This window comes from Oenanthe melanoleuca, chromosome 5 (assembly GCF_029582105.1).
Source record: "Oenanthe melanoleuca isolate GR-GAL-2019-014 chromosome 5, OMel1.0, whole genome shotgun sequence".
NCBI classification, from domain to species: domain Eukaryota; kingdom Metazoa; phylum Chordata; class Aves; order Passeriformes; family Muscicapidae; genus Oenanthe; species Oenanthe melanoleuca.
This window is the reverse complement of record NC_079339.1, coordinates 18,864,472-18,877,131: the sequence shown is the minus strand read 5'-3', so window position 1 is coordinate 18,877,131 and position 12,660 is coordinate 18,864,472. Positions and strand designations below refer to the sequence as shown.

At 40.0% G+C, this 12,660-nt stretch overlaps 1 protein-coding gene across 8 annotated transcripts in view; it reads right to left on the bottom strand.

Moving 5' to 3' along the window:
- Window positions 1–1,804: 1,804 nt before the first annotated feature.
- Window positions 1,805–12,660, bottom strand: part of CD44 (CD44 molecule (Indian blood group)) — a 49,965-nt gene continuing 39,109 nt past the window's right edge. For all 8 annotated transcript variants that reach the window (XM_056492500.1, XM_056492498.1, XM_056492502.1 and 5 more), the window contains 3 exons: window positions 10,870–10,986; window positions 9,892–9,970; window positions 1,805–7,962 (listed from right to left, as the gene is read on the bottom strand). In XM_056492500.1, coding sequence (XP_056348475.1) covers window positions 7,746–7,962; window positions 9,892–9,970; window positions 10,870–10,986 — 413 coding nt within the window. In that variant the 3' untranslated portion in view covers window positions 1,805–7,745. The remainder of the gene's footprint in view (window positions 7,963–9,891; window positions 9,971–10,869; window positions 10,987–12,660) is intronic.

Genomic DNA, 12,660 nt, shown 5'->3' with positions numbered 1-12,660 from the left:
TGAAGCTGACCTTTCTGAAAATGCACACCCCAAAGGCTGATTCTCTAAGCCCTTGCAAGCCCCTTGTACCCCTTTTCTCTCTTCCATAGCCTTAGAGAAAATGATTAATTCAGGAGTGTGTTTGTGTCTGGAGTATATCCCTCTGTACAGGAAAGAATCTGCTAAAAGGGGATATAAAAGCCAGTGAGTTATGAATCATGGGCCCATATTAAGAGATATTTCTGTATGTCCTCTCAGGCATGAAAGAACAGTTGAGATAATGGTTTGGGGTTGTTAGGTCGGAAACAGTCTTCCCCTTTGTATTAGCCAGGACATGTGAACAGGACAAGGTTATGAAAGAAGCAGGTGGCCCCAGCATACAGCACTTTAGGAGGAAAACAGCATTGACAATTACACTCAGTTGGGCTGGAAGGGGTTATTTGCAGCAAGCACTTGCATTGCAATGATGTACAAGTGCCCCAGCAGGGCTTGGTGCCATTTTGCTCCCAAAGCTGTGCAGAGCCCTGTGCAGGCACCCAAAGCTGGGGCAGCTTCCCAGGCTGGGCAGGTGATGCTGCTGCCTCAGCAGTGAGCACTGAAGGCAGGAAGGAAAACAGATTGCATGCAAGATAAGTCTTGTGGTCGTGGTGGTTCGGGCAGGCAGGTTCTGTGCTGACAAACAAGATGTGTCTGTGCAGTCAGATAAATGACAAAACTGACTGCAGCCCACCAGAACTCCAGGAACAAGGTCTGGAGGAGCAAGGCTTCACACTCTTGGTAGGGCTTCTGAAGTACAGGGATGAGCATTTAGAAAAGCAACACAGGATCTGCTTTACACAGTGTTGTGCTCTTCATTCTCATTCGAGACCAAACTAAAAATGTTGGCTTTTCATGTAGCCATTTGTAAAACAGATCTACCACCCATTTGGCTCTTTTCTTACTGGGGTGCCAGAAGATGCTTCATGGATCACTCCCCTGTGATCCCTGGACACCACTTGAGAACTGCTGCTGCCCACATGTGCCAGGGAGAAAAGGCAGCTGACTCCCAATGCACTGAAGGGACAAGAAGAGGGACCAAGCTAGGTCAAAAATTCACTCAAAATTCAATCCACTATTTCACCCAGGTTACTGGTGTTATCTAAATTGACTGAATAATTTGAGCTTTGTTTCTGAACCAGTCTTCTCCTATTTTCTACCAGCCAGTAAACAATAGGCAGCCTTTATATCTGTCCTCTTCATGGGTGGGGAGGGAAGCCAACCTTCTTGAACAAAGGGTAAGTTTGTTTTTAAGTCACTGGCTGAACAAACAAGCATCCCTACCTTGAGTTCATTTCAGACTTTCACTTGATTAATGAAAGAAAGATTAACTAGAAAATAAACCACGAAAGAACTGCAGGGAAATACCCAAGAACTAGTGAATCTGAAGACCCTGCTGGAAAACAAAACATGCTGAACTGAGGGGATGGCTGTGAAACAGTTTTACAGGAAGGCAAACACCATGTACTTGCACACTAGGTTACAGACAGACAGGCAATGCTTGAACAAGCCAAAGCAGAGAATAATTAGTGGATCAAAAAAGTAAAAGGAGCCCAGCATTTGCTCTGAGGTTTGTATCACTGATGGCACAGTGCATAGCATGTGCAGGAACTCTTCTCTCCCATGGTGTGCTGTTATCAGGTGAGATCACTGTCTGCAGAAAACTGAGCTAGCTCCAGTGGGGTGCTGCTAGCAATCTCTAGCAGCAGCCCTAAACAGGATGCTTGCTTTACAAAAAAGACTTTGATAAAATACACATGAAAATACAAATATAAACTCAGACTTTAACTCTCATCATGGTGCAGAAGAGTTTATTACTGTTTCTTACAAGAAAAATGGAAGTGTGGAGTCTCAATTCATACAAAGGAAAGTGTGATCACTGAAAATGATTTAAGGGATGTTTTTTAGATTTACCCAGGGAAGAAAAGCCTTCTGTCCTGCCAGAAACTAGATGATGTATACCAATGACTACTAGTAAATTTAGAACTAAAGCTAAAACTCAGCTGTACCAAAGCCATTTGGTACCAAATGGTACCAAACATTTTTTATATACTTTAACATGAAACTGGCAATATGGGTGTTAAAACTGACTCCATCCTACCACTACTGCCCAAGGCAAGGCTTTTGGATGACAGGTACAAAATTTAGAGCCTCCAGAGAAATGGAAAATGCCTTATTGCATCCTTCTCTGCCCTGGGATGCTCTGAGGACTTCAGGACAAACTCAGCAGACCTAAAAGTTTCTGGATATACAATCTCCAGTACCTATGAGCCATATGCTGGTTTACCTACATACCCTTAATCTCAGCTGTGCCTCAGCTTCAGCACCCACAGAAAGCTGCTGTTGACCTAAATTCTAAGTTAACTGGGTGTTTGAGTGAGACTTTTCCTTAATTTTCTAAAAATGCTGGAGGTTTTTCTGATAAATGCACTTAAATTTATGATGTTTCAGATGTAAACAATCCTGTTTCAGTGTAAATTTGTACATGCTTTTTTTTTTTCCCCAGTGGGGCCATAGATTACTTCTAAGAATTTCATTTTAGTACAAAAGGAAAGCTTTACTCTGTATTAGACATAAAGAATCTCCCCTCTTCCCTCCCCCCAAAACACCCTCTCAAACTACCAAAAAAAGGAAATTTGTACAGCTGTATCTTCTATCTGGAATATTAAAACTAGCAGAAACTATGTCTGTTTCTGAGGAAAAAAGTCATCTTCTTTTTTGACAGTTTTTGTGGATTTGTTTTGAACCAAAACATATTTTTAAAATTTTTTTTAAAGAAAAAACTAAAGACAATCATGCCAGTGTTCAATGCACTCTTTTGTGGCAGAGAATGTATAAAGATGGGTCTCATTCCCCAACTTTTTCATGCAAAACCCTTTTAGAATAGGAATAAATAAATGCCTTTTAATAAAACTTTTTTGATTAAAAATTCTGAAACTCCTTGAAGGTGTCACTCAGGCAAAATCTTACTATTGCTTGCAGGAACCATCCAGACAGAATTGAAAGCAGGCTGTGTTTAAAGCATATGAAAAGATTTCACTGCCCCTTCCTTACCTGCACTTTAACAATAATCCACTGTCTGGAGGTCAGGAGAGCTGCTTTGATGGTGGATCCTCTCCTACAGTTTTGGATTTTAAAAAACTCCTATGCAGCAGCTCATTTGGCCAATGAAGATCTGTGTCAGTCCTGCACTTTCAAAACAGGAAGATAAGCAAGAGGCAGAATTGTCCCATCCTGCTGTAAGAGCAGTCAGGGAGGATTCACTTTGATTTCTTGGATGAAAGTAATGCCCAAAAGCAGCAAACACTCCACCTGAGAACCATATATTGATAGAGAAAGGAGATGGTTCTGACCAGAGTGGGATAGAAAAGAGACCAGAGAGAGAAAAAGAGAGAGTAACTGCTTTTATCTGCTAGGGCTGCTGCCACAGCTCCATTTCCCAGGCATATTTTCCTGGGCATCCTTAACACCTGGCATGTGTTAGGGCTTTCAACACATCTACAGTCCCTACAGTAATTTTCCACCTCATTTATAACATGTGTTAAGACATACATAAAAATCCAACCAGTCCCTCTCAGAAATGCTTTTGAAATCTTGCCTTTACTAACCTTACTCCAAAGGGGTGAGAAAGAGAAGACAAAAAGTGCAGTCTCTGTGCTGTACAAAGGGCAGTGTTACTCATCTTGGCTAATTCTGCCTCTCCTCATTGCCACAGCTGCTTGCCCCCAGCATGGGGGATGCCACATGCAGCAGGGCATAGCAATGGTGAGAAATAAGCTACCAGGGGAAAATCCAGAATCAGTTTGAAAATGAGGAGGTGGATGTGGAGGATGACTTGGAGGTGGGGAGGTTCACAGGAAAAGGCTCTTTTTTCCTACTCAGAGTTGTGAAATATTTGAGTGCCACAGTCCTGGGGGTGTTGGAGGTACTTTCCCAGCTGTGGTACAGAAATTTCACTTTCCCTTTACATCCTTTCCCAGAAATTGTGTTCTCCCTCTATCCTGAAATCCCCAGAGCTCCATGCCCAAAATACCTTAGCACAATTCTTTCCACCCTTAAGGAACAGGAATTTTGTCACCCACTGCTGTGTACACAGCTGGAACAGCACCCAAGGAACAGCCCTTTTTCCTGCCACCATTTTTCCTTTCCCCCTCCACAGAGAAAAAGTAATCAGAACCTGTGGTTACCCAAAGGGTTGGTATTTTACTAATCAGATCTCTTGCAGACACTCAGAGGCATCAGACCCTTGAACTGTTTAATAAAGATTAAGAAATAATCATTGTCTAATGTCCTAATATAACTTAAAATAAATCCATTTACTGCTGAATAACAAAATACCCTGGAGTCCTTGTCTGCAGAGGCAGAACACAGTTGTCAGAGGATTTATTTCCTTCATCTACAGAAAGAATAATTAGGACCAGCCCTGACCAGAATGTGTGCTAAAGAGACATTTCACAATTGTGTCTAAAAAGTATTCCAGGCAACCTGCTTCAAACTAATTGGTACAGAGGCTGTTGTTGTTGACAAGGGACACAGAAAAACCATCCCTATCATGTGAAGAACTGCAAAAGTACAATTTTGGAACTGGTGTTGTGGGAAGGGTTTCACATCCACAAAGGTAGACATGACAGCTGCACATCCTTTCGTTGCTTTAATCAAATACTCCTTTTCAGAACTTCAAGAAAATACAAATTAAACAATCAGCCTGCATTGCTTCATGAAAATATTACATTCCCATAAAACATACAGAGCCCCTCTTAAATAAGCCTGCTGCTTTAGGCAGTATTTCCCCTGCTCTGGATCACCTTTATTTGAAACTTTTTCAGGAATAACACAAGCTGATGGCAGGGTCTGACCTCCATGGCATCTTTGGGAGAGATCCTCATGCTTCTTGGGCACCAAGGATGGACCAAGGCACAGTTTGTCAGCACCAGAAGGAAGGGCTGGATCTTGCTGGGTGCTTTGTTCAGTGAGACAGGAACTATAGTCAAGCCCTTACTGGGTTGATCTTGACCTGAGCCAAGCTGTTGTAGCTGCTGTCTGCTTCTGGGGGAAGGCTGAGTTCATCACTGGCTCCCAGAGCATCTGTGGAGCCTGTGGGAGGCCAGCAGAGCAGACAAGGTCACACTGCATCCCCCTCAGCCTGGCTTGGAATTTGCCAGGAGAAGAAATGATCACAGTACTCAACACGACTGAATACTTGTCTCCCACTCACAGCTGGACTTACATTTTATCCTCAGTGTGGAATCAGGCTTATTTTGGAAGCTTATTTTAGAGTCTGACGTGTTTTTAGCAATACTATTTCTAGTTGCAATTTAGAGATGGCATTTTCTTTGATTAATCTGTTAAATAAATATGCAAATATATCAAGTGCTCTATATAAAAATACATACACACAACAAACAACCCCTCATAATAAAAGCAAGACTAATAAAAATATGTACTGTATTACACAGATGAAATGGCCTTCTAGTTTTGAAACTATAATGAAACAATTACACACAGGTCACAGGACACAATCTAAAAAGAATCAGCATATATAAAATAATGGCATTTCCTCTTGAGCATCTCCCATTTAAAAATATACAAAGAATCAACCAGTGTTGTCTGTGCTTTTATAGCTACTGACTATAAGACAAATTACGAAGAAGTTTGTGGATTTCTTCATTCAACATCTGAATAGGTAGATGAATAACATGACAGAGATTTTTTTGTTTTTTAAAAGAGAAATTTAGCTTCCAAGACAATGAAATACATCTTTCTCACTGAGACCTATATTCAGTTAGGATTTTAAGAGAGGAATAATTCCTACTCTGGATCTCCATCCTTAGTGGAATGAGTACCTAACACCACTTTACAGAGATAATTTGATTTCTAATGACAAATAGAAAAGCATGCTTAAAAACATGAAACAAAAATCAATGCACTGTTCACAGATGAAATCTCTGACCTACATAAAGCCAGAAAACATCCTGTGTGCATTTTAAAGCATCACCTTGTCATGGGACTTTTTGCCCAGGTGTAAATTGCCCTGAGGACATCTGCCAGCAGACACCAGGGCACTTGAGCATTTCCATGAAGCACATGGGAAACTGCAGGAGGGCTGGGACTCAGGAATATAATCACCAGTCTTGTGCTTTATATCCCTGTAAAGATCAGTGCTAGCTAAAGTCAGTGTTTAGCCAGCTGAATATTCATCCTCCAAACTGCTTCAGATGGAGAACATTAAATAACTTTAAATACTTTAGCAGAACAGTTTCAAAGGCAGGGGCTATGGTCAGTGAACAAAACTGCTGAATAACCCTGCTACAGACCATCCACATTTTCCTTGCATTTCCTGGGGAGAGTCCAATTAGAAGTTACAATTTTCCCTCCATTTCAATATGCTTTCTTAAAAATGGCACAGACCACTGGTAGTAAATAATTTTTTCCTGACAATTCATATCAATATAATGCACAGCATCATAGCTTAATACAAATATTTTACATGACAGACACCAAAGGACATAACAAAAGCATGTAACAATGCAGATCAGCTACTCTACTATGTTATATGGCTGGGAAGAGCTTCCTGTGTCATTTGCTTTGATCTTTTCTGTAGAAATTGAACTTCTGGTACCAAAAAACAAGCAATGTTTCTTTTTGGTGTCTTTAAAAAGCAGATCCAAAACAATGTAGATGAAATATAATTCAGAGGAAAGGAGATCATAGAAAAGCAACTTTTAAAATATCAGCAATCTCGTAAAATACAATAATTATAGGGGGAAAAATTTAATAGGCTCAGCATCTCCTTAGTAAAGTGGAGCAGAATATAGAGACCTATTTTCAGGAACAAAATACTGTCAGCTTCCCTAGTGATCTCAATTGCTTGATTTATGCATGTGTGACAGAGCTGGGGTCATTTTGTTTTATTCATTATCTTAACTAACAGGCTCATTAAAAACATGCACAAACTTGGATCAATGAATGAGGGGGGAAGAAGAACAATGAACATCTCAAAAACTGAAGGATAATTGTACAGGTTGTTGAATAATAAAGAACAGAAGTTTATTATGTTTCAGCTCATGTTTTCATGCCTTTATTACCCCTCCTGAGAAGACTTGCTGTATGTCCATAGATATTTAAAAATAGAGATAAATAAATTTTGATCTTCTGGGTTTCCCTCGTTGCAGACCAAGCCACACATAATTATAATGAGTCACTTCTTGTTTATACTGGCAGATTCTGAATGTACCCACTGCTATTCCTGGCTGGAAGGCATTTCTGAAGGATTCTGATGTTGCAGACATTGTAGAAGATGCCTTTGGGGTTTAAACTTGATTTTTTTTACTCTTGACATTTTTCCTCACATACTTCTGTACCATGACATGTTTAATACTCAAAATATCTGTAAGATGGAGTGACTGGATGCTTCTTTAGCTCCACACAGTGAAGACCTTCCATCTGGGGAGTAATGATGTAAATTTGTGTGCCTTCTGGCATCCAGGACACAGTGAGAGTCCTCTGTGAAGGGACTGGGAACTGAAAGCATTATGCAGCTCGTGGAGGTGTATTTCAGAAAGCACGCGTCAATTTTTAAACTCAGGCATCATTGCAAAGTGATTTAAAAGAAACAGAACTTATGCTTATGTTCAAAAGACATCAGTAGCACAGTGCATCTGTGAATTCCTGTTCAAGTTCCACATGATTTTGGATTCCCCAGCCCTGATCAGCTTGGCAGTGTGGTGCCATTACACTCCAGTCTTCATGTCAAACTCGTGATGATTTTGTGTTTCATTAACAGTCAGGAATTCATCACATGCTTCTGTTCGGTCGTTTGACTGCTCTTTATGGACCAAGTGCACCATTTCTTGTGATTTGCTGATGTCTCCATTCAATTCACTTGTCTTCCTGTCCTCCACTGCCCCTTTGCCATTGTTAATCACTAGCTTTTGCTTCTGCCCACATCTAGAAAGAAATAAAAAGAAAATATTGTAAATAGAGTCTAACTAAAGTAATAAAAAACTGAAGGCAAATATTTAGGAAAAAGTGATTGGATATTAAACTTGTGTCTGCCAGTGCAGACTTATACTATACAAAGTGTAAAATTTCTCCATATTGCATATTTTATTTTAAAGGTGTCCACAATTATATACATAAAATTTATCAGGAGCTCACGTATCCAATTTATATTTAATTTAATTTATATTTAACATATTTATATGTTACATATAACAATGAATGCTAGAAATATACTTCTATCACTTGACTATATCTACATTTATGAACTTTGTAAATAATCCCATTATGGGATACTTTCTATGTGGCTTGGGGCCACAGCTTTGAAAATGCACAAATTCCTAAGCAAGCAGAAAATCTGGATCAAGCTCTCACCTCCTTAACCACTGTTTTTTTCTCTCTATTAGCATGCCAAGCTTAGAAGCCAACCAACAGTAATGAAATATGGGGAGCTACCCTTGCTGCTGTCTGCAGCAGAGCTCCTTGGGATGTTCAGGTAGGAAATGGGTACTGTGCTTTTCAAGTTATATTTGCTGCATGGGCTGCCCAATAAACTTTATATGCAGCTGTGAATTAAAACACAAGCACACACAATCTTAAAGAGCCACCAGTCCAAAGCTGATGCACACTGGTTAGTGTGGGCTGGGTATCCTTCAGCATGGTAAAAACAGGACTACCTAAGCTGCCAGATTTACTGTTTAGATGACTCTCTGGCTACACAGTGCTGGACATGCTACTTGTCCTCAAACAGCCTCGTGTAAACTGAATATGCAGAGCCCAGCATGCCTAGGAGGGACAGTGTGTCTGTGAAATTGGACTTTCAAGTGCTTTCTTCTTAAATGAAGCATATTTTTTTCCCCAAATGACTAATTTGGCTGTTCTGAAATACCTTTTCTTTCATGCCCACTGACTCATAGATAAGGGTTATTTTATCTGAAGTAGCTCAGTTCACTCTGCTAATGTTATACACACCCTTGGGAATGATTTCCTGCTCTGCAGCCACAAAATGCCAAAAGATGCCAGCAAGGAGCTGTGGAGCTCCACAGCCTCTTAAAAGAGCTGCTCAGAGTGATCTGCAACCAGCAGACTAGGAAAAAATGTGCTCACTGCTTCCTGAACAAAAATCTCCACACATTATGTGGTCACTGATTAAAAAAAGAGTTAAAATCTAACATTCAAGTAGCAAAGAAAAATTGAACCTCAGAACAGCCCTCAGAGAAAAGAAAGAGGTAAGAATATTATAACCTATCCTTTAGGCTAGAGTTTTTCCAATTTCCCAGATAAATTTGCACAGATCACTGCATTACTTTTCACTCTTCATCCTCCTCATCTGTAAAATGGAGTACATAAAGCCACTGAGAGCTCTGAGAGCAATGTTAGCATATATGCTTGTGACAGCCAGCTGTGACACTGGCTCTTGCTCAGAAGGAGCAGATTAAGAGGTTTTCACAGAATCACTGTGGTTGTCTAAGACAGCCCTGCACACTGCACACAGACAATGCTTTAATGGTGGAGGGTTATTCATCCTGTGGATGTTGCTCTCTGTGTTCATCTCACAACTCCCACTCTCTGTGAACACGATTTTCCCATTAATAGATAGGGGGTAATTAATTTTCTGTGACCTATATGCAGTTAGTTTCTATTTACAAGACTGAACTGTTCATGTAGGTGCTGACTTCATGTGATGGTTCCAGGGGAGTGTGAAGGCTGCTGTGTGCCCTGTGCAGGACATGGGGACTGGGTCCCACGCTCCAAGCCACAGGGCTTTGCACAGGATGCTCATTCCTGCAGTTTGCTACTCTGCTCTTTGGCAAAGCTTTGGAGACTCAAGGAAGAAAAGAGTGAGTGTGTTTTGGGAGTGTGAAGGTGTGTCCTTACCTCCTGCGAGCGTTGACAGCGACGCACACGGCGAGGATCAGCGCCAGCACCACCAGAGCCACCACGATGATCAGCCAGTCTGCAGACACGAGGGAGGGGAGAGAGCATGTGAACGTGCCTCGTGGGGCTTTGCCACCTCACAGAACTGCAAAAACACAACCTCTTCCACTTCCTTTAAGCTGTCTCGCTCTTTTCCTTGCTTCCATGAATGTTTGCTTGGTTTACAAAGCCTTTCCATGCAAATCAAACATGTTTTCATCATAATTTGTTAATTTTTAGCACTCCATGGTGAAAAACTGACAGGCATTCTTTTTGTAACATGTTCTTATTGTATCTCCCTTCAGTCTTCCCTCCAAATTATGAGCTCTTCAAAAGGTGCTTCAAAGATTACCTTTCCAGAATTTTCTGTGTGCTCTTCTCCATTTTTAGCCCTTGTGACTAATGCAATGCCTTGAACTGAACACAGAGTTTCAACTCTGGACTTGCTAGCCTTAAGTAGAATGGGATAATTACTTTCTCAGTTTTAAAAATGACTTTACCACTAACAAGTCCCAGAACATATTTGCATTCTTTTGCAGCTGTATCATGGTGTTGGCTTCTTTTTATTCTGTTTTAGTCTGCAAGCTCTATTCTGGAGAGCTTGTCTCAGCTGTTATTTTCACTGAACATTCTCACGGATATGACACTATGCACATAACTTTACCAAGTTTTGCCTGATTTAATTTCAAGTTATAAAAGTTACTTGAATCTTAATCCCATTCTCCAAATGCATGGTTTCTCTCATCTTAATATTGCTGAAAAATTACATGAGTTACAATATGCTCCGTTTTTCAGACTACTTGTGAAAGGCTGAATATTATCTGATTCAGAATAAAGTCTGAAGAGCTGTATTTGACTTTCACTTTCATCTCTTACTTCAGTTGATATGAAGACAATTCTGTACTTGAGATTTTAAAACATTTGATTTCAAAAACCCACCTGGTACAGGGGCAGACCTTGGTTGTGAAGCTATTTTTGTTGTGGCTGTCTCTCCAGGGATAGTAGTGGATTCATAATGTCCCTTGTGTGGTCCTTGGTCACCATATACACTAGAGCCTAAAGAACAAAAACCCCATCCATTAGGCCAAATGTGCTTGATGAATATTTAACAGGAATGTAGGAAGACTGTGACTTTAACAATGTAAAAATCAAACTCTAGAAAGTCCATGCTGAAGCAATTAGTGAGTGTTTTTACTGCAAACTGTCACATAGACTATAAGCATGACATTCATCTAAACTGTCTATGGCTAGATTTAGTGTTCTGAGATGCAAAACCCATAGCTTTTCCCTCTTGTCTCCCTCATATCTTTCAGTTCTATTCCAACACAGGATAAAACTGAACACCTAAAGCTCTAATGCTGTCATAAAACAGAACAATAGTTCTCTAAATGCTTGTGATTTTGACAGCTATAGAGTGAGACTCTAAAAATTAAAAGTGCTTTTTTCCTAATAGAAAAAAGTGTTCTTTGCAAACTTAGACATGGATCCTCTTATCCTTTATAGTAAGTTGTGTGATTTGGTTCCAGGACAGTATTAGATCTTAAATCAGTCTCTTATATTTTCTATGCTGGCCATACTGCTTAAACTTTTATGCAACTACATTTTTGGCCCATGCTATTAACATAAGGGTATCCCAAGTCTAAAATTATCAGCAGACTATAGATATAGTAATTTCATTTGGGACTACTGCTTCATTATCACTACAAAAATATATTGCAAATCTCCACCTCTTTGAATTCTTCCAGACTCTAAGAAATTAAACACTAACTCTAGTCAGCTGTAAAGTTCTTTTTCTTTAACACACATTACAACTAATTTCTGTCCAGCATTTCTGATCTCATTTCCTAGTAACTGCTGGCAAATCCAAAACTGAGAAGCATGTTTTATTCCCTCTGTGAAGCATAGCCAGCAGGCAGCTCATTAATTTTCCAGATGTTTTTGTTATTTTTATTAACAAGAAACTTATTGACTGGCGTCTTGTCTGGTGCTATCTCACAACAAAGGACAGAGCATAAATTCAACAATGAAGAGTCTTGATCCAGTGCCAAAGAAAGCTGACCAAGAGGGACCTACTAACTTGTCTACACTACATCTCAGCAGCTTTTCAAGTGCTTTGAATCATCTTTGAAGAATTCCAGAGCTTTTCCTCCACAAAACCCCTTCGAAAGACATTCAGACATTTATTAAAATTTGGGTGCTTAGAAACCTGCTACATTTGCTGCTCCCCTGAGCACTGAGAAGAAGAAACAGGGGTCAGCCACATTCCCAGCTGCTCTGGCTCTGGGGAGTTGCTTGCAAGTGCTTTGAGGGATCCTCAAAAGCTCTCTACATTTCATTTTGGTAACATATTAGATTTTTTCCCTTTATGGACATTTATTTTTTGTGTTCCTTTAGTAGGCTGACTTGCTATTCTGTGGACACTTGGACACTTAGTGTGATGTCTGACCACAGCTTAAACATTGTTGTAGAAAAAAAGCAAGTGAAAAAAAGTGGTACAGGACATCAAACCATTCATTTGATCAGAGAAGACCTTTAACAATACATTCATGAATCTTTTCCATTCCATTTTGCCTATATTGGACAACATTGCAAATTAATGAACCCTTCAATAAATAAGCTTTTTGATGACAATGGTAGTGTCTTAATAATTCCTGTATTCTGTGTTCTTAAAATGTACCAAGAGAAGGTAAATGAAAAAAGGAAGGGCTTCAAGAAAATGGCCTTCTGAGC